The sequence below is a fragment of the Pipistrellus hanaki genome (assembly GCF_964339955.1).
Source record: "Pipistrellus hanaki genome assembly, chromosome: 17".
NCBI classification, from domain to species: Eukaryota; Metazoa; Chordata; class Mammalia; order Chiroptera; family Vespertilionidae; genus Pipistrellus; species Pipistrellus hanaki.
In genome coordinates, this window is record NC_140519.1 from 37,808,522 (window position 1) to 37,831,956 (window position 23,435).

General features: G+C 36.7%; 1 protein-coding gene across 1 annotated transcript in view; it reads right to left on the reverse strand.

Moving 5' to 3' along the window:
- Positions 1-23,435, reverse strand: part of STK3 (serine/threonine kinase 3) — a 192,811-nt gene that overhangs the window by 82,371 nt on the left and 87,005 nt on the right. Inside the window, exons 7-8 of the mRNA XM_084864579.1 lie at positions 7,703-7,840; positions 3,184-3,309 (exon numbers count right to left, since the gene is read on the reverse strand). Of these exons, the coding sequence (XP_084720705.1) occupies positions 3,184-3,309; positions 7,703-7,840 (264 nt within the window). The remainder of the gene's footprint in view (positions 1-3,183; positions 3,310-7,702; positions 7,841-23,435) is intronic.

The following is a 23,435-nucleotide window of genomic DNA, read 5'->3' on the forward strand; positions in this document are numbered from 1 at the left end:
TTTTCTAAATACATTTGGCCATTTGAAATTTGTTTTAAAAACGTAAAAAGGAATTTTGAATATAAATTAGTTCAGGTCTGATCACCATTGTGTGTTGTGTGTGTGTGTGTGTGTGTGTGTGTATTTCATATTCAAGGCAACAACTGACAAAATGATCTCAAGATGGAAGTTACTGCTTGAGAAAATAATCTAAAGTGAAGTATATAAATATTGCTAAAGAGTGACTCTAACAAGACTTTTATTTTTTCTTCTTACTATTTCAATTGAAAACAACATAATAGTTCTACCAAGAAACACTAGCTTGGTTTCTGAGAATAAATGCTTATTTAAAATAAAATAAAAATTATAAAAACCTAATAGGACTTTTAAATTTGCCCACAGTATTTTGAAGTCCTCCCCTCAAAAGAAGAAACCTAACTCCCCTAACCTTAAATATGCACAGGTCCAAGTAACACAGACCTAAAACAATGGGATGACTTTGGAATATGGCAGTTGGCAGAAGCTGGATGCACTTTGAAATAGCCCAAGTGCCCATCAGTAGATGAATGGCTAAAAAAAGCTGTGATACGTTTTCACCATGGAATGTAGAAGAGAGAGGAAAAACGTAAGACAGAAAATTTCAACAACAAAAAAATGAATCAGGACTTGCTGATTTTGAAAATTTCTGTGAGCCCTGCATATTTGTTTTTGTTTCAGCTAATTGGGGCCCCTTGTTTCATATGAATTAGAAGATTGACTTTCCATTTTGAAAAAAAAAGACTACTGGAATTTGATAGGCATTGTATGATTCTATGAGTTGCTCTGGGAATACTGCCATTTTAAAAATATTAAGTCTTCCAATCCATGAACATGGGATATCCTTCACTGATTTAGGTATTCTTTAATTTCTTTCAGCAATGTTTTGTACTTTTCACTGTACAAGTCTTTCATATCCTTAGCTAAATTTACTCTTAGATATTTCATTCTTTTGGATGCTATTGTAAATAAAATTGTTTTCTTAATTTCCTTTATGCATTGCTCACTACTGGTATATAAAAACATAAGTGTGTGTGTTGATCTTGTATCCTGCAACTCTGTCAAACTTGTTTATCAGTGCTCGAAGATTTAGATGTTTTGATAGACTCCTTCCAGGAAGCTGCTCCAACTCAAAGGGACAATAACAAGGGCAAGCTTTTGTAGATCTGAGAGAGCTTCTAGATCATCCAGTGAGCACAAAGTATTATTTTATTTTTAGAACAAAGTTCTTACTCTTCTCCCTGCCACTAACCTCCACTACTGTTCCCATCGCTGCTGCTGAGCTAGTAAACAGGGGATGGCAGGCACATAAGCAAAAATGCCATGGCACTTTCTTACCAAAATTTAGCAGCCTCTTTCTTCATTAAGTTACTGTAAGCTTTGTTTTTTTTTTTATTAGAGTGCAGTGTTTAAAAAAAAAAAATTCATTTGTCAGTTTCTGCCAAGTTAATGGTTACTTCTACTAAGGCATCAATTCTTAGTGCTCTCTACACCACTGTTTTCCATGACTAATAATTTATTTTAACAAACAGAATGTGGTAGAAGTGTCAGTGTGCAACTCCTGAGTCTATGTCATAAAAGGCACTGAGATTTCGTCCTTGTTCTCTCTCTTGATCACTCACTCTGAGAAAAGCCAGTTGCCATGCTAAAGACTCTCAAGTAGCCTATGGAGATTCCCACATGGCAAGGAACTGAGGCAGCCCGCCAACAGCCATATGTGTGAGCTAACTTGGAACTCCAGTCCTTGTCAAGCCTTAAGATGTCTGCAACTCCAACACCATTTAGACCAGTGTTTTTCAACCTTTTTTGGGCAAAGGCACACTTGTTTCATGAAAAAAATCACGAGGCACACCACCATTAGAAAATGTTAAAAAATTTAACTCTGTGCCTACATTGACTATATATAAAGTAATTCTCTTGAATAGGAATCAAATAAACACAAAGAAAGTATTTTATAATTACTTTATTATGAAATATTAAGTAAACAAAATAGTGAAAAATTATAAAATTCTTGTCTTGTCTGCACCTATGGCACACCAGGCAACATCTCGCGGCACACTAGTGTGCCGCGGAACAGCGGTTGAAAAACGCTGATTTAGACTACAATCTCATGAGAAACCGAGCCAAAAAAATACACACCTGAAGCCACACCTGAAATAACTCACAAATACAATGAAATAATAAATGTGTGTTATATTAAGCTGCTAAATTTGGAATATATGATATTAAAGCTGGGGCCTAAAATATGGGAAGAACCTAGTCACTCAATGAGTTCTTGGGAAGAAGTGTTTTAAGCACAGGACATGTAAAGGCCCTAAGTAAGGAAAGGTCCTTGGCATGTTTAAAAAAAAAAGGAAGAAAGAAATCTGAAATAAGATTAACATAGCTGGAGCTCAGTGATGGAGAAGAAAAGAGTGAAAAAATATATCACCAAAGTAGCAGAAAGTAAAGTGGCTACAGCAAGGTCTTAAAAACTAGTAAAAACTGATGAATTCTGGCACAGCCAATGATTCCCTATTCATCAAAAATAGGAACCAACCTATAATTAAGTATTGAAAGATAAGAGCAAAGCAAAAAATAATCACCTGCCCACTGACAGCTAGTTAAAAGCTGTTCACCAGCCCGGCACTCATATGGAGCTCGAAGAGGTAAGAAAAGACAGTTGAGTACAACCACAGCGGGATGATGACTAGACTTTACTGAGGACATAACCTTATCAGATATTGTGCAACTGCTAGGACAACATTGTTTACTTTGAAAAGTACTAATAAATACCTGACTGAAAAGTGAGCATAAAGTATTAAAAAGAAATATTAAAACAAAAGTAAAAATCCTAATTATAATTGTGCTTCCTCTCCAGTTTTGTTTTTAAAATGCAGTGTTAATGGAAGAAACTAGATCCTTAAATGTTCCTCCTGCTATCTCTAGTGACCCATCTTCTAGTGCGGCACTCCTAGCTACTGTGCACACCTTACATGCCACTAATCACTAATTCTTAAGATATAAGAAAAAGATGATAAATATTTAATGCAAACTAAATATATTTTGAGATTTAATGAAGAGTACCTCATTTGTATAATGAAATAGTAATTGCTATTGATATAAAGAAAAAATTATAGAAAATGACTGAGAAGAAAAGAAATCAATTTTTTTAGGGTAATTACGAACCGAATTTTCTTCCTCCTCTTCCAATTCTCGCTGCTGCTCTTCATGTCTTTTAGCTTTGATCTCCATAGCTTCTGCAATCAGGTCTCTTAAAATTGATACAGGCTTTGCATTCTTGATAAATGGATGCTAGAGAAGATTCAAAGATATAACTTTAAAAGATTTATCTGAATTATATCTAAAAAATGTTAAAACACGTAAATAAACACAAACCAGGATCTTCAATGATTGTTCTTTCATATAGAATTAAATGTATAGGTCAAGAATACAGAATGTTGCTCTAGCTGGTTTTGCTCAGTGGGAAGGGTCCCAGGTACGATTCCAGTCAAGGGTGCATGCCTGGGTTGCAGGCCTGATTGCCTAGGGGCATGCAGGAGGCAACCAATCAATGATCCTCTCTCATCATTGATGTTTCTACCTCTCTTCCCTTTCCCTTCCTCTCCAAAATCAATAAAAATACATATATTTTAAAGAGTAGAGAATATTGCCCTGACCGGTGTAGTACAATGGTTATAGCACCAGCCTGCATGCCGAAGGGCTGCCGTTTCAATTTCCAGTCAAGGGCTTTTCCTGGGTTTCAGGTTTGATCCCACACCCCGGTTGGGGTGCATGTGGGAGGCAACTGATCGATGTGTCTCTCTCTTCTCACCACACCCCTTCCACCCCCTTCCTCCCAACTCTCTCTCTCAAAATGAATGGAAAAAATATTCTTGGGTCAGGATTAACCAAAAAAATTTTTAAAAATAGATAACATGTGAGCTGCTTTAGAAATAAAGATTTTGCTTTTCAGTTTACTTGTTTTTAAAAACCATTAAAGTGCAAACACAAATATGCAATTCTGTTAATAAAAAACTACACTAATGAAAGCTACCTTATAGATATAATTATCCAAAGGCAGTTTAGAGTAGGTTGGAAAAAAGATAAATTTTTTAAAAAGGATTGGTGATTACATTACATATAAAAATAAAATTATGTATTAGTTACAGATTTTAATTAACCTTAACAAGCTGATAGCCAGAATCAGTAGTCAAAAGAAGATAACTATTTTCTTACTTCTTTTACATATAACCTACTTTATTAGGTCTTGAAAATGTAATCATTTCCAATGGAGAAAAAAAAATGGCAATAAATTTTTTTCAGAAAATGAATATTGCTTCATATCTATAATATATAAAAAACAACTTTTCACTTTTTAAAAATTATATCCTAATTTAACAAAAATATCTGAGTCTGTTACAAATCTGGTAAACAGAACACAGACCACCAGAACAGACCTGGATTTTTGATGATTTTTTATTGAGAAGGAAGACTGTGAGAGAAGTACATGGTAAGATTAAAAGTATCATTGGGAAAGATGACCTTATTTGGAGGCAATACAGCTTCAAAACATAATTTTCATTCTGTCAGTAAATAGACCCAGGTAAGAGCTGAGTTATTTTAATAAAGAACACAAACAATTTTAGTGCTAAAGACAAAACAATTTTAGTGCTAAACAAGAAATTACAGATATTTGGAAGAGGCTTTAAAATGGTGAACATATATCATTTGAGGAAAGTATGAGTAAGAATTGACCAGATTACAGAAATAATAGAGTCAATAGCAAAGAACCAATAAATTATTTTATAACAGTTATAGATTTATCACCAGGTAACTTAAGTTCCATTAACATAGCTGTGGTAGACTCTTGGTTCCACCAAAATAGAGTTGTGGCTAGGTGTCTGGTAGCCCAGCTAGATCCTACCTTTCTTAGTCCCCCACTCAGCTGGCTGTGGCTAGGAGACTGAGTTCTGTCGACAGGACGGGACGGGACGGGACGGGACGGGACGGGACGGGACGGGATGGGATGGGATGGAATGGAACAAATGGAACAAAACGGAATGGAAGTCTGTGTGTTGTGCACCACTTCCTGACCTGGGCCCATCCCATCCCATCCATGCCCCCAATGGTGGGGCAACAAGGAAGGAACTCCAGCCATACACTGAAAATGTTTGCGAAACACTGATGGAAGGTCACACACACACACACACACACACACACACCTGAAGATATGTTCTTGGCCCTTAAGAAACTTATCTAGAATAAGGAATAAAACACAAACACATTCAAAAATATTAAAATATGACAAAAAGTTACCTTTATGATGGTTTAACACAGCTTATACAATTAAGAGATGAGTAGGTAGGCAATCTCAGATGCCTCAAAAGAAACAGATCCTTTTAGGGAGGAGGAGGAGAATATGAACAACATGCACAAACACACACAGGGAGTGTATGTTAGAACACAGTAGGAAGATCTGCCTTGTCAAGACAGAAACACTATTTAGAGAAATGGTGTTATGTGAATTTAGATACAAGCAACAGTGGGGCAGGAAGCATACATGCTTGGGATGAGATGATTAAATTATGTCTGAGAGCCATTTTCATTATATAAAGAAGAGAATAATATAAGGAAAAGGATGTCTTTGATAGCATAATCCTGTAGTAAAATATAGAAACAAAATAGAGTGAGGAGAGCCCTGGCTGGTGTGGCTCAGTTGGTTGTAGTGTCGAGAGGGAGAAGGAGAGGGAGAAGGAGAAGGAGAAGGGAAGGAAGAGAAAGAGAGGGGGAGGGGGAACTGTAATAATAAAAGGGTGAATTATTAAGAACTTGGATTAAAAAAATAGACGTTACAATGGAGAAAAGTGAACCTGATGAAAGTACTCTTAAGAAGGATTATACACTAAGTTAAAAACTCTAAGTTAAAAACAACAGAATTTATTTTCTTAGAAATATTAGAAAAGGTTATGGGAGAAAGACTAGAAAGAAATACTGGTTAAACTATCCAAAAATCAGCTATCAGATACATTTAAATTTACCTCCGCCTTCATACTTTATGCTATCTGACTCACTTTCCTGTGTGTGTTTTTCTCCTTTCTTGTTTTCCTCGGAATTTAATAATTTAGATACTCAACATGAAAATAATACTAATAGGTCTTTGATTTATGGGCACAAAAAATCCTTGGATATATGACAATATTTCAAAATAAATGTTTCAGTTAATTAATTTTTGAAAGTTACTATTTGCACATAACAAAAAATTCAAAAGGTTCAAAATAGCACTCAACAAAAAAGTTAAGTTTCTATTCCACTCCTGCTTCTCAGCCACAGTTACCTTCTCTGGAGGCCAGTTTCTTGGCCATTCCACCATAACCACTGGCATATGCACATATACATACATGTAAACATGCCTGTTTACATGTATGTATATGTGCATATGAGTGATTTTGCCAATATATGTGCATATGAGTGATTTTGCCATATGTGTATATGAGTGATTTTGCCAATCACTCATCTCAATGGAGCTTAAATTGTTTCCAATTTGTTGAAAGTTTTTTTGTTTCCAATCTTTTGCCATTATAATGTTCTATGAATATTTTTACACATGTTATTTCACACATGGTTAAATTTTTCTATAAAGTAAATTTCTATAAGTGTAATTACTGGGTCAAAGAATATTTAACATTTTACTTTAGGTAGATAATGCTAAATTGCCTTAAATGAAGAATGAATACTAAGTTTAATTTTCATAGCAATAAACATACTGTACTTGTAGCCTGTTTCTTATACTCTTCCAACAAATACTTTTGTTTAAACAGTACTTTAGAAATATTAGAAATATAATAAATAATTGTATTTATTGAATCACAAAAGGATTCAAAGTATGGTTTTTATAAGAACCAATACTTTGAATCCTTTTGTGATTCAATAAATACAATTATTTTCCAAATACCAAGTTTTATTAATGTGAGACACATTTATTAATAGCTTAGTGGTCTGAGCCAATTCTGTTGGGGAAAATGAAGACTCACAAATACTTATTGAAAGTGTTACATTATTTCTATTTGCACTGAATTTTAAGGCAAATTTTTTTTAAAAAATTATGACCTGACACTCTAAATAAAGTCTATTTGTAGCAGAGATACTGAAACTCTTCATTTAGGTAATCTTGTAACCAATATTTACAAGTGATCTTTTCAAAGAGTTCAGGGATCTCTGCACATAACAAAAAACTCAAAAGGCTCAAAAACAACACTCAACAAAAAAGTTAAGTTTCGATTCCACTCCTGCTTAAAGTAGAGCAGTTCAAAGAAGAATGCTGGGTCAAAGAAAACATCAGGGAAAAATATAATAAACTAATGATGGAGGAGATATGGTTCTGAAAGGAGAATCTGGGAAGTTTTGTTTTAAAGCAACTTTAGGGGAAAATCGTTGACAGTATTAACAACAACAAAAAGGGAAAGAAAAAAAAAGGGAAAAGAGAACACTAACTTGAAAAAGAAAAGAAGAAAATGAGACACCGAGAACATAGAGAAGAATGGAGATGGTGGATGGAGGTGTAAGGATGGATGTGTATCAATCCACATTTCCTGGGAGGTTTATGTCTTTAGAAATCAGTTAAGGAAACTCAAGGCATTCTTACTTAACGTCAGAAAGATAAAAGATATAAAGAAAACATTCCTCCCTTGGTGGCATAAGCACTGACCTGTAAAAGCTGTGTTGCAGTAGCTCTCTGCTCAGGATTCTTCACTAGGCACTTTTTAACAAAATCGGTGAAATCATCAGACCAGAGTTCTGGCTTCCTGAATGTTGGTGGTGGATTTGTGGGAATCATAAAAATAGCCTAGTAAAAAATGAAATATCCAAAAGACACAGTAAGAATCACAATAACACACGAAATAAATCTCTTCATCTATCTTTCTATCACACTCTAAATCTGAAAAACACAGTTAAGTGGTTCTAGGATTTCCAGTAAGATTACAATTCAGGAAGCAAGTCCATCTGCTACTAATGTAATCATTTCCCATTAAATTTCCTCTATTTGAGTTGCAGCTTATTGAGCACATCATTCTTTATTTTATCTATTATTTTTAATCAGTCTCCAAAGAAGATTGCATTTCTAACCCTTTTACCAAACTAAGGACATTCTCTAGTTAAATAGATATATCCCCCAATTTTGCTATTGCATGCCAGATTTAGTTCCCATTTCAGTTTTATATAAATATCACTGCAGTCCAATTTGCTTCTGCAATCCAGAATATTTATTGCTGTTATTTGAAATCATACTTAGTAGAGGCAATACTTTCCTCTTTCTAAGTATATATATCAGGATTCCAAATGAAAAGTTTTAAAGCTAGTATACCACTTTGATTTATTACTAATGATTTAACTTAGTATTAGTAACTTAGTACTAATGATAATACATGCAGAACGTTCACAGTTCAAAAGCTCTAAAAATCCTCCCTGTCATCGCTGTCCTCTCCGATATCCAGTCACCCTTTTTCAACCCGGAGAATTAATCCCTAATGTTCTTAGCAAATCACTGTATGCAATGAATTAACTTTTCTGGGCACCTAGAATTGTTCCTGATAAAATACCATTACTAAAATATCATTTCCTTTGAAAAGTTATTAAAGATATGAAAACAGTAATAAATTTAAACCAAATGTATCAAGCACTCAATAAGTACTAGCTATCATCGTCATTTCCACATTATACAAAAAAAAGACAAGCAAACATGGTAATGACAAACTTTTTACAAAGCAACATTAATTTAGCCAAATTATAACTAATTGTCATTTAATAGGTAAGCTTATATAATTACACAATCAAAACATGTGAGATGAGGAAAAATGACTTTTTGGCGATCTTAATATACACACGCGCAGCCTCCAAACTTGGGCCTCACAAAGATGTGTTCGGGTGAAGCATGTAAAAACTCCCTTTACAACTACAGAATTCTCTAACTCTGCAGAGGACAGATATGTTTCTGTTCTATACTCATTTTTTCACCTGGCTTTCAGTGGTCTTCTCTCTTCATGTGCAAACAAATTTCATGTACATGAACTTATCTCCCTTCTCATTAATGCATAAAGAAAATTAAAATGGTGATACTACAAACCACAGGAATACTTAGAAACAAGGTTTTTACCACTGAAAGAAACTAACCATACCTATGTTTACTTCTGTTTATATATGGAGAAGACATAAAAACTATCAACAAAAATAAACTATTTGGGGAAATACTAATTTTAATATATTCCTTTGATATAATAAAATTGTTCTACTTTCCACTGGATTTTTATTAATTGTTCAAAAGTCGCCATAAGTTGTTAGAATCATAGAATTTGCACCGTAAAAGATATATGACAGCCCTAGTTGATTTGGCTCAGTAGATAGAGCATTGGCCTGCAGACTGAAGGGTCCCAAGTTCAATTCCAGTCAAAGGCACAAGCCCAGGGGTTGCAGGCTCGATCTCCAGTGGGGGCCATGCAGGACACAGCCAGCCAATCAATTATTCTCTCTAATCATGGATGTTTCTATCTCTATCTCCCTCTCCCTTCCTCTCTGAAATCAATAAAAATATATTAAAAAGAAAAAAATATATGACAGATCATTTAGCTCAATTTTGTCATTTAACAGAAAAGAAACCAAAAGCCCAAAGGGGGACTAAGTGACTTAAAAACAATCTTTGACCTACAAAAGAGCCTTCATTAAAAAAATTAGCAAAGCATCCTAACACATCTACTGGGCTTCAAGAAGAAGGAAAAGCACAAAATCAGGTTACTAAAACTAAACAAACAGCTACCAAGAGGATAAAGAGATGATAAATGATGATTCTGTTTTCAACTTATAGGTTTTCCAGGTCCTTATCTTATTCCCAAGGGGGAAAGAAAGCACAAGCAAATTTTAAGCCTTTAGACAAGACAGTGAGAAGGAACATCTTAAAGCTTGCTAGAATCACACCTGTGTCAGTCAATAAAGTTGAAGATTATTCAACCAAATATGAATTTGAAAAAAGCTATTCAGTAGAGAAAACACAGTCTTTTCAATAAGTGGTGCTAGAAAGACTACAATAAAAATGGATTTGAACAATTACATTGTACCATCCATATAAAAAATTCAACATATGTCAATGATCTAACTATAAGAGCTAAAACCATAAAACTCTTAGCAGAAAATGTAGGGGGAAAGTATCATGACACTGAATTTCACAATGATATCTTGGATATGACACCAAAATTCCAGGCAACAACAATACAAATAGATAAATTGGACTGCGTCAAACCCAGCAATCCCACTTCTGGAAATATATTTTAAGACTCCTGAAATAACAATCAAAAAGAAAACTAGTATATGCACCCCATTATTTACAATAGCTAAGATCTGGCAACAGCTCATACCCATCGGTAGATGAGTGGATAAAGAAGTTATGGTACATTTACACCGCAGAATACTACACTGCTGGAAAGAAGGAATTCTTACCCCTTTGCAACAGCATAGATGGACCTGGAGATAAGCCAGTCAGAGAAAGACAAACATCACATGATCTCACTTATGTATGGAGTCTAACGAACAAAATAAACTAGTAAACAAAATAGGGCCAGAGGCATGGATACATGAAACAGACTGATAGATTCCAGAGGGGAGGGAGCTGTGTGAGACAGGATAGAGATTAGCCAAAGACATACATACACAGCCCATGGACTCAGACAACAGTGTGGTGAAGGCCAGAGGGCAGAGAGGCAGGGGCTGGGTAGAGGTGGGTATAATGGGGAACATCAACAATTTTTTAAAAATTTAAAACATTTGTGTATCAAAGCACTATGAGCAGAGAAAAAAGGTAATTCACAGTGGAAGGAAATATTTGCAAATGGGTTAATACTCAGCGTATATAGAGAACTCTTAAAGTTCAACAACAACAAAAATAAACAATTCAATTAAAAAATGAGCATGGAACTCAGATATTTCTCCAAAGATATACAAGTGGCCAATAAACAAATAAAAAGACACTCAGCATTTAATCATTAGGGAAATGCTATGACCTGGAGAGCATTATGCTAAGTGAAATAAGCCAGTCAGAGAAAGATAAATATCTCATGATTTCATTCATTTGTGGAATATAATGAACAACATAAACTGATGAACAAAAACAGACCCAGAGACAGAGAATCATCGATTAGACCGTCAAACCTCAGAGGGAAGGCAGGGGAGGATGGGGGAAAAGGGAAGAGATCAACTAAAGGACTTGTATGCAAGCATAACCAATGGACAAGACACTCAATGAGTGAGGGCAGGAGCTGGGGGTGAAGAGGGCTGGGAGGACAAACGGGGGACAAGGACACATATGTAATACCTTAATCAATAAAGAAAATTAAAAAAGTAAAAAGAACATAAATAAATAAGACACACACAAAAAAAACTATGAGATACCACTCACATCCATTAGCATGGTTATTGTTAAAAAACAAATTTTTTTTTTAAAAAAGCAAGTGGTGGAAAGATGTAGGACAATTGGAATCCTCACACGTTGCTGGTGAAGATGTAAAATGGTGCAGTTGCTATGAAAAACAGTATGGTAATTCTTTAGAAAATTAAACACAGAATTACCATATGATCCAGCAATCCTACTTCTGGGTATATACCCAAAAAAGTGAAAGCAGGAACTAGAATACATATTTGTACACTCATGTTTATAGCAGCATTATTCACAATCATGCAACAACTCAGATAAACCTTGTACCTCAAGAGGTTCGTAAAACAGTAAAATGCAAAGAGACAGAGAGTACAGTGGTGGTTTCCAGGGGTGGAGGGAATGAGGGGTCAGTGCTTAATGTGCAGAGTTTCAGTCGGAGAAAATGAAAGCATCCTGGAGATGGACAGTGTGACTGTTGTACAGCAATGTAAATGAACTTCTTTACACAACTGTACGTTAAAAATGATTAAAATGGTTAATTTTATGGTATATACTTTACCATACACACAGGAAGGAAGGAAGGAAGGAAGGAAGGAAGGAAGGAAGGAAGGAAGGAAGGAAGGAAGGAAGGAAGGAAGGAAAAGAAAGAGGGAAAATGTAATGCAATAATCGAACTCAGAAATGTTTTTGAATACCTGTTGCACACAAAGCATGGTGTTAGGCACTACATGGAGTTTAAAGATGATATGAAATATGGTCACTACCTAACCTAGTCTGTGATGAAAGGACAAGCAGTAAAATAATCAAAGAGTACTACAATAACAGAAGAAATGATATAAGGCATAAAGAGGAGAGTCCTTCCCTTAGAAGAAATAACATAAGGGAAAGCAGGAGCATGGAATAAGGCTGTTGGAAGGAGCAGAGAGCAAGCTGATACCCTGTAGGGGGCTAGGAAATGAGAAGATTAGAAGGGGAATGAGGATATGGAATTTGGTCAGCAAGAAAGTATACAACTGAAAGGTTTCTTTCCTCCCCCCCCCCCCCCCCAAATATATTAAAGAGCCAGGGTTGTCACAACCTTTATGACCAAAGGCTCAACCAGACCAGAAGACAATGCTGGGTTGCTGTGGCAACCCAGCACTGACAGGGGCCACTGCCGGTGCCTCGACACAGCACCTACTGCCTAGGAGGCTGCAGATCAGGCCTGGAGAGAGGCAGGGTCTGATCCATAGCCTCTGTGGCAGCTGATCAGAACTTGCCTCTCTTTCTCTCCTGGCCTGGCCAACAGCGCCCCCATTTCTCTCCAGGCCTCCACCAGGACTGCTGATCAGCCCCGCCTTTCTGATGAGGCCTCGTTGATAGGCCCAGACATGCTGACTGGCATAGAAACTGACCAATCAGAACCAAATCTGGCTCAATGTAAGGAGCCAATGGCTGCCTACAAGGCGGAGCTTTTGATGCTGACTGGCAAAGAAATTGACCAATCAGAACCAAATTGGCTGGCAGAGCAGGGCAGTTGGGGGCAAGATCAGATGGCAGGAAAGGTTAGAGGCAATTAGACAGGCATAGGATGTATAGGATATAGGAGGATATTTCTATATCTATCTATCTATCTATCTATCTATCTATCTATATATATATATTTGTTTTTGCTGTTAATCAGTTTCTTTATACCCAAGAAGTAGATATTTTTTAAAAGAAACAAAAGCCTAGGCATACTCTAAATATGGAATAAAAAAGGTATTTAGGCTAGTGTAGATGTCTCAAGATGAATAATAAGGAGTTCGACTAAGACAGGACCTACAGGAATGGAATGGAAGAAATTGGGTATGAGAACCAAGAGTACATTCTAACAAGATTGTTTGGGAGAGGTGGGGGAAAAAAAAGAACAAAAGATTATTCCAGAACTCAAGAAATAAAAAACAGATACCTTCATTACAAAAGTCACTCAGGTATTCTAACAATTCACACTATCATTCTTTTGAAAACCCTCTCAATATTCAGTAATTTACTATAATATGCTATTACTGGTTTCCAACTTGAAAAGGGACCCAAAGGATTTTCTGTGGACAAAGTAGTGTAGATTCAATATTCAAGTCTACTGACCCCAGGATAGGAGTTAATCTCTGTAATACTGTATGTATCTTCTTTCAAAAAGGGAAAATCCTTTCATAGGAAAAAACATTCATACACACCTTACAGCTGATGTTATATCTAAGATAGCCAATTTTATGACACAATAACATCTATCAAATGAAAAATATATATCAAGTACTTTCTGTGAGTTTAGAACTATGTTCTAATAAAGAAGCAGCAAAGCAATAAACAACAGGCCTATACTTTGGGCAACGTCAAGCTCATAATCCCATAAGGTAAGAATCTGCTGGAATTAGACTGATTTTTCCCAGGATGCACATTCCCTCTTGTACATGGGCCTCACCTAGTTCGGTTCAATTATCTACTTACTAGATAATTGAATGGATATTTACTAGATAATTGAATGGACCCCGTAAGTATCTATGTAAGCCTTACTATGACAGATTTTAAAAAATAAGATACATATCTCAGACCCACAGAGCTAACAGTCAACTTGGGGGCGGGGGGGGGGGGGGGGGGGCAGACTAACACATTTGGAACAAACAGCAAGCAATGAAATGCTAGAAAACAAAACTCTTCTGTAAATAACCTAATTAATCTCAGACAACTCCATAGTTAAAGCCAAACCTAATCTGGTTTTTAGGATGGGGGAAATGGGGTTAATATTGGCTACGGGAAAAAGGCACACAAAACCACCTGCTATTCCAAATTAAAGAAGAAAATAAATTTGAACTCTCATTTCTGCAAGGACAGTTCAAAGCACCTACATAAGCCCCTATATAGACTGACCTCAAACTGCAGGTGGATGATATTAGATTGTGTGGGTAAATGTTGTTCATGTGCACTTGTTACAAACTGATGGATAACAACTCAGCGATTTATGTTCTGAAGCTAATGCTCTCCTTTGAACTTTGAGACAATGAGCTGCAGCCTTATCTCCTGATAATCTTAACATATAAGGCTCACCTCAGCAGTAGCTATTAGAAACCCAAGGATAAAAAGCTTAACTCTAACTCTTATTTACCCAGTGCTATCATAAAGTGATCCTAACATGGATCACATCCTATTCTCAAACAAGCACTGAACTGCATACAGTTCAAACAAGTAAGTCTTAAAATATGATCTACAAAAATGCAGAGACTTTAAAGTCTCCAGGAAAACCACTCTAACTTTAATTTCCATTTTTTATGTTAGATAATCAATAACAAACTGACAGCTTTTATCAGACTTGACTCTGTTCAACTCATTTACTGGATCACAGAGGATCCTCTCAAGAACCTCCAGGTTTCTGTCTGAGCTGATTGGGAAACAGGCCTGCACTGTAGAAAGTTTTGGCAATCAGTGGCTAGCCTTAGACTAACAATTCACTCCCTTCCTTGCCACCAGCCAAATCACGTGGGCACACATTGCAGCCATATAATTTATCTTATCTCTAACACCATTTTGATTGAAGAATGTTAGTACAATAAATGATGGGATTATCCCTGTGTTTGTTTCTACCCAATGGGTTGCTTAACTACATATTGAGCCTCAGATTACATTTTAAAAAGAACTTCCCTGATCACAAGTCCTCTTAAGAAGCCAAGAAATGTGTCTCAAAACAAGTCATTATCTTCATGCCTGGAACTTCAGGCCTTACCCTCCAGGAGCATCCAGAAGACGTGGTGAGAGCCAGAGCTGGGAAACTACGTGCCTGAACTGTGTTCTCATCTTAAGGGCTGCGGTCAGCACTATGTCTGAAGCTAAGGTGGCTGGATATGTGAATGTACAGAAGCAATGAACCTGCTGGAATAACAAAGAAATCTGTGCCACTACCCACGAACCTCAGGCATATGAGCAAAAGGTTATCTTCGTAATAAATTAAATGAGATAAAGGATGAGAAGGCATTTTTAAAATCTGCAAAGAACTAAACAAACATAGCTGTTTCCTCATAGGAAACATAATAGGTAGCAAGCTACTAAGTCAAAAATATATAATTTCTGCAAAGAATATACAGTAATAATATATTTTAAATAACAGCCAACAGTACAATGGATGAACCCAACACTGGACCCAGGTCAGAATAACCCTCGAACTGGTTGTGCAGCCTCGGTTTTTCATGTAAGTGAGGAAGTTGGACCTGATATTTGTCAGATTCCTTTTTGGGCCTAAAAGACTCTGGCACTCTGACTTCCCAGCAGTCTAGGAGGTAAGTACTAGCTAGACAAGTACTATGTTATTAGTTAGAAAGGGGGTGGCATGGAGAAGGAGAGGGAAGCATGTTAAAAGACCCAATACTTGCTTCTGGGCCCTTTGGCTAAGATGAACTGTAAACGGCCTCCTAGATGTCAATATAAATACAAATCCAAATTTGTATCACCACTCCCTCAAAGGCAAATCTGAAATACATGGAGCTTCTGGAGAGAATACTAAAATCTAACATGAATGCTGCTCTTACTCTGAAGTTTCACATATGCACAGGGGTCGGTGGCGCAAGCATGACCTCACACTCCACTCCAGCTCCAGAACAGGGACGTAGATAATCATTAATCTGGCCAATAAGGGCCAGCTTTCCTGCCTATCAACCAAATTAAGGGAGAGGGTGCAGTTGGTGCCCAGCAGTACACAGTGAATAAGAAAACCAGCTGCAGAGGTCTGAGCCAGCTATGGATGGTGCTGGGTACAATATAATAGTGCCACCGTTATGAGTAGCTATCTAACCCATTTTAATTCTCTTGCCCTGTTTACACATTTGAAAAGAGGGAATAATAATAGTACCTACCTCATAAGGCTGTCCTGAACTTTAAATGGGTTAATATATGTAAAATACTTCGTGAAAATGAGAAAATAAAGCAACAATGCAGAATGGTTACCTCCCATAAAAATGACAAATATGTGGCAATAAAGATAGAAAGATAGTACAAAACCTCAAAAATTCAAAATATCTGTTCACAACAGCATCTACAAGACTGCATATTCTTTTTAAATTTTTATTATAAAAGTCAGCATATATTCAACTTTTAAAAATCATATTTGTAATTGAACAAATGCTTCTTTTAAAAGCATTTCTTAAGTTGCTTCCTATACAGCCACCTCTCACATAAGCACAATGTAATAAGCACCCAATACCTTTAATTGCATCCAGTTAAATCTTAGCCATCCTTCAAAACTGAAATTTAATGTCCCTTTGAGACAATTCAGAAATATTCATAAACATGGCTACAAAAGAAATCAAAAGTGAACATGAGCCAACACTTAATGAACTTTATCTATCCACTCTTTCTCAGATCTCCCAAATTAGAATTGCAATGTGTGCTCAGTTCAACTAACTTTTCTGAGCACGTATAATGTATCCATACCTGCAAAAAGAATTTCTTCGAGAAGCTTAGAATCTAATGAGATAGGACAATGCGTACCAGATTATTTCAATAAAATAGTGTAAGTACTGAAACCGGCAACAATGGGCATTAAGCTCAAAATGATGTCCAGAGAAGAACTAGATGTGAGCTTAGTCCTAAAGAATGATTGAGTTGATGTGGCATAGAAAACAGAAAAACAAGTTCAAAGGTGTGAGGTCTGAAATACCACGGGGTCTCTGTGGGAACTTGACTTATTTCAGATATGGGGCAGGGAAATTACAAGATAAGCCTGGAGCATCTTAATTGGCCCTTAATGAAAGGTACCACTCAAAGAAAGGAAACACTTCCAGTCATGTCAAAGGAAGTTCTGAACCTGTAAACCTTAGCCCACCCACACAAAAGATTATGATTTGATATTTCTCTCTCTCTCCCTCTCTCTCTCTCTCTCTCTCTCTCTCTCTCTCTCTCTCTCTCTCTCTCCCTTCCTCTCTGAAATCAATAAAAAATATTTTTAAAAAGAAAAAAGTATATAAGCTTTGAAAGACAAAGTAATTACCTAGAATGTACTAAAATGTTTCAATAAAGAAATAAACAATATTGATTTCAAAATGGGACAAAAAGAAAACTGTACAAAAGATTCATGAAATGTCACTTCCTATAATTTGACTAAAGTTAGAGAAATAAATTTATTCTAGTCATTATCAGCTTTCACTTATCTGGGACAAGTTTCTAGGACAAGTTTACAAAAATATGAAATGCTATTAAAAGATCAAAATACTATATGGAACAGTAATACCTTTACCAAAAGGCAAAATAATTCAAATCAATCCGAAGTACATCAATACCACCCAACCCTATCATATCAGGTTTATTGCTACTATGGGTGCTCAGGGCAAGAAAACAAACAAGAGACCCATGGTCAATGGCTTACCTATAATTTATTCCCACCTCTGACTCCTGAACACCCCTGCACATACATCTTGGCTGCACTCTAATGCTCCACTACCACCCCTAGCCAGCCCTGCAATACTGGTGGTAGTTGTCTCTTGTCTATCTCTAGCCTGGCACAGTCTGCTCTCACAAGGATGATCCCAGGGAAGATGCTTACATAGGCTCAGGGCCACTTGAACAGGGAATTCTGGGATCCCGGGTACTCAGCATAATGTAGGAAGGGAAGACACAGGCTCAGAGCATAACCTAGGAAGGGAAGGCACAGGGCCAGAGCAAGGCCAGAGTGGAAACATAAAGCACAGTTCTGGGCAAAAAGACTCCACTACAGTTGGCATAACCTTAAAATTACCATTTGGCATAAAATCCCCTAACTAGTGTGAAAAAATAATGTCCCCATTTACCACCAAAGTGCAAAGACTGCGTTATCATAGAATCTAGATAGTTAATCAAATGATCAAAGCACACATAGCAAAATGTAAAAAGGTAACAGCGATTATAAACAAGTCACTCAATCCTTAGTCATATCTAATGGTGATTGCAAAACTTAGACAGATGCTTACACGAAGGCCTATGAACCCAAATTGATACTAAGAACTAGGTTAAAGCTAAGCAGGCAAAGGTCAACATGGAGCTCATGAAATTGACTTAGAATAAAATAATAAGCTAGTCCCAAGGTAACAAGAATGGCATGCTATAAACGAGGCTCTGGCTTAAGAACAGTACAATGTCCAATACAAATCAACTTAACAAAAAGAAAGTATACATAATGAAATCAATATAAATTATAGGCTTAAAAAACTAAAATTAACAACAAAGGATATATAAAGAACAAGAAACAAGTGAAAATGATAGATCTCGGGAATTCAGTTGGACAATTTAAGAATTAAATGGTAAGTTTTTTAGAAGAAAAAAAAAATCTGTCAACCTTGCCTGGAGAAAAGAACGTGTTCATCTACTGCCTGGGTCACCGTGAGAGCTAACTAAATAAATAACCAGACTAAATAGTTCTGGTTTTGTCACCAGCTAATGGTGTATCATTAGAGAAGTCACTTAAACTGCCTGGGCCTTACTGCTAATTTGAGGGTTACTGACAAACTACCTCTGATTTTCCTTTATTCCCTTCCCTTGTCTCTCCCCCAACCCTCAAACACACATGCCTTCATCATTATAGGTAAAGATAAAGAAAGGTAGCAAAAAAGGGCAAAGATCTGAAAAACAGGCAGATTTTCAAACTGACATTAGTCTTGACCATCTTCCCAGGTCCCTTTTCTCTGTCCCAAACCCACCTCTGCAAGCTCTAAATCCCCAGCCAGGCCTGCTGGCAATCCTCCCAGAAAAAAGCCCCAAATTCCATGTTATTCTCTCCTTTCTAACCTTTCTTTTCTCTCTCCTCCCCATCAAAACTTTGGTTGTTGAATATATCTCAGTTTCATCACACAAGGGCAACCTGATTAAGCTACTCCATCTTAAGGCAAGGATAAATAATAACCTCCCAAGTTGTTTTGCTTATAAACCCGAATGAATCTATTCAGCAAAACTTCAGGTAAAGTGGAAAGGGATAATTTAGGGCAAGGAAATTAGCTTTTACCCCAATTTTAAGGTTATGGGGAAGAAAAGGGAGTGTTGGTAGTCATTTTCCCACAAAGGCCTCCTTTTAAGTACCTCTCGTAAGGGAGAAGCTCATCATTCATCTAACTTTCCTTAGTCAGACAATAAACCACAGGAAAGAGACCCAAGGCAGCTAGGAATGCCACCTTTTGGGAGGGTAAGCCTGATGGCATGTTAAAGTGGGAGACTTAAGACAGAAGAAGGGTGACTTGAGGAACTATCCTAAAAACATCAGCACATTCTCACCTACTAGGTGAAGGGCATTCTATCAATAGAATCCTTCAGCTTTAGTATTTCCTGTGAGACTTGGAGAAAAAGGGCCTACAATCTCAAAGCCTTAAGAGAAGCCGTAATATAAGGCAAGAAAATAATCATAAAGCCACATGAAGAAGTGACTACAAGAAGAGGTGCCATTGAATAAGAGAAAAAGTGAAAAAGTATCATTGAAGAAGAGAAACTCCCCACCAAAAGAGGTAAAAGTACAACTAAACGACTAAATGCTTTAGCACAGGAATCAGCAAAGACCTAAATATAAGACCTGAAACAATAAATTAAGTAGAAGAAAACATAGATAATAAGTAAACACTTAAGGACCTTGGCTTAAGAAAGGATTTTATCCATATGACCTCAAAGGCAAGGGAAGCAAAAGCAGAAATAAATGAGTGGCACTATATCAAACTAAAAAGCTTCTGCACAGCAAAAGGCAGCCAACCGAATGGAAGGAGACATCTGCAAACACCGCTGGTAAGAGGTTAATATCCTGCCTTTTTTTTTTTTTTTTCCTTGCATACCAGTTATCAGCAACTGATACGTTATAGCTTCTTGTGTGTAATTTATTCTCCCCCTCACTGTCATATAAGTACCTAAAAGATTGAAACTTTAATTCATTCATTTTTGTATCCCAATGTCTAAAATGGTATCAGAGCAGTCACTCAATAAATATGGCATGAATTAATATATAGCAAACTCAGTCTCTCTCAGTCTCACTAAGATTTTTAATTTCTAAAAGGACAGATTTATATGTAATGACCCCCAAGATGCCTATACAGCTTTAAAATTTATAAATCTAGCAAAGAGGCAGACCTAGATAATGGCAAGGTAGAACAATATAAGCTGGTCTTCTCAGAAAAGGAAGACTTGACAGAAAATGATTAACTACCAGAAGAATAAAGTCTATAAGAGAGGTTCCTCCAAATAAATATGTGAAAAACTTTATAATAAAACCGTACAATTAAGCACAGAAAACAAGACTATCTTGCCAAGATTTGCTATCATTGGCAAAAATCCATATTAAACTCAGCTTCCCCAATTCCAGATACAAATGGAACTGTGAATTTGGCAACTCACGGGAGAGAAAGACTGAAGTTTTCAATGTGAATCTGGGTTCACATTAAAGTTACCTCATTCTTCTCAACTTAGATCTGACCCAGAGGAAAATTTTTAACAGATTACGTTGGACTAGTGCCATACTATACTCAGAAAGTTCAAAATTAGCATTTTAGATGCTAACCTAAAGGATTTCTATTTTGTTTCCCTAAAACTAAAGAGGACTAAAAATAAAACATGATAAATTATGAGTATAAAATGGATTAAAGAAACATTTTGTCAAGAAAAAAAGAATTATGACACAAATCCTCCCCTCTTATTTCATTCATGCAGTATCTCACCCAGGCTAAGCACATGGTAGCACTCACGTTGGAAAGAGATAAAAGAGTGCTAATGCTCTTCTTTCCTTTCATGGTTTTTCCAAATTTAGTGATCCACAATATAGACCTGTCCACCTCAACCTTCCTACTTATTAAAAAATGCAAATAAAATTTATGTATTCACAATATTTACATATATGCATTAACCATTTACTTTATTCCTACTATGTCACAAAGCACTGTATTAGACACCGAAGACAAAATAGAAGTTAAACATGCTGGTCTCAGTAAATTCATAATCTGGTTAAAAAAAAAAAAAAAAAATCAGGCAAGCTATAATAGAGTATGACCAATTTTATGAACTTGGGGTGCACAGGGTGCTAAGGGAGCCCAGAGGAAAAGCTCCCAGGCTAGACTGTATAGAAGAGAGAAGGGAGGAAATGCAGGGAGAGATGTAACACTGAGCAGAGGGCAGCAGTAAGAACCTAAATGATCCACAAGTGCTAGTATGGCTAAAGGAAGGAGGATATTACACCACTAAAGAGGGAGGCAGAGGCCATGGCTGTGTATAACATCCTTATAAGTCTGGGTCTTAACCAAGAGGCAAAGTTTTAAAATTGCTTTTTAATTGGATGACTTTAAGTAAGAAAGTAATATGATGTTGTTTCATTTTTAGAATGATCAATCTAGCAATATTATGAAGGATATTTTGAAAAGGGAGCAGATGAAGCTGGGCATATTACAATAGTTACGATACTGTAAAAATCCACACAAAAAAAGTATGAGGTCTCAAGGAGATAAAACTGTAATGGGAAGAAGGGGATACATTTTAGAGATATTAAGGAAGTAGCATGGATGGGAGCTGGTGAACGAGAACTTGAATTAGCTCAGGGGCAGATGAGCTGGACGGGAAGGAAAATAATTACAAGAAATTTAGGAGGCAGTACCAAGAGGACTTGATAATTGGACCAAGGGAGGATACACTCCACATTTTCCATGTGGCAACTGGTTGTACAGGAGTGCCATTAACCAAGGCAGGAAACACAGGGTAACACAAGTCTGATGAGGAGAAAAAAACATAAAACAACACAGTGAAAACAAATTGGAAGATACTGGATTTGAGGTATCTAACAACAATTACAGAAAAGATATAATTATCTAAGTAGATAACTAGAAATGAGTCTAGAGCTCAAAACGGATGAAAGGAAAGCAGGGAGATAAGCATATCCTAAAAATCAAATGAGGAAAGAGACTTGAGGAGAATAAAATGGTTAACAATGCCACGTAGAAGTAAACTGTGAGCCATTTTGGAAGCGTGGTGGGGAAGAAACAGCCAGGGTCTGTTCAGGGAGGGAAGTGAGGAAACTGAGGCAGCAAGTATCCTTTAGTCTTTTCACACAAAGTTCTGAAAGGAAGGTGTGAGGCAGTGCAGCCAGAGTAGTGTGCGCCCAAAGGAAAGTTGTTATTTTATTTCTTACAATGAGATGAACCTGAGCCTATTAAGTCCCATAACAGAGAGGAAATAGGGATGGGTAGAAGATGGAAGAAAAGCACGGAAGAGCATGCCCTTCTACTAAAACTAGAACAGAGAAGTAAGCTCTTAAAGTTTACTAGCAGGCACACAGCTCAGCTGGAGAGGCTCAGGGGTTGAGCATAAACCTATGAACCGGGAAGTCACAGTTCAATTCCTGGTCAGGGCACATGCCTGGTTTCAGTCTCAATCAATCAGTGATTCCTTCCCATCATTGATGTTTTCATCTCTCCCTCTCCCTTCCTCTCTGAAATCAATAAAAATATATTTTTTTTTAAAAAAGAGAAAGTTTAGGCACATCACTTAACAAAATAAAGTACAGCCCTAGCTGGTTTTGCTCAGTGGATAGAGCCTCAGCCTGCAGACAAAAGGGTCCCTGGTTCTATTCCTGTCAAGGGCACGTACGTTGGTTGCAGGCTCCTCCCCAGCCAGAGCCTTTTTTGGGGCATGTGAAGAAGACAATCAATCGATGTGTTTCTCTCACATCAATGTTTCTCTCTGTCTTTTCCTCTCTCTTTCACTCTCTCTAAAAGATCAAGGGGTGCCCTAACCGGTTTGGCTCAGTGGATAGAGCATCAGCCTGCAGACTCAAGGGTCCCAGGTTTAATTCCGATCAAGGGCATATACCTTGGTTGTGGGCACATACCCTGTAGGGAGTGTGCAGGAAGCAGCTGATCCATGTTTCTTTCTCATCGATGTTTCTAACTCTCTACCCCTCTCCCTTCCTCTCTATAAAAAAATGAGTAACATATATTTTTTTAAATAACAATAAATAAATAAAAGATCAAGGGGAAAATATCATCAGGTGATGATTAATAAAAATAAAAAAAAAGTACAAATTCCGTGGTGT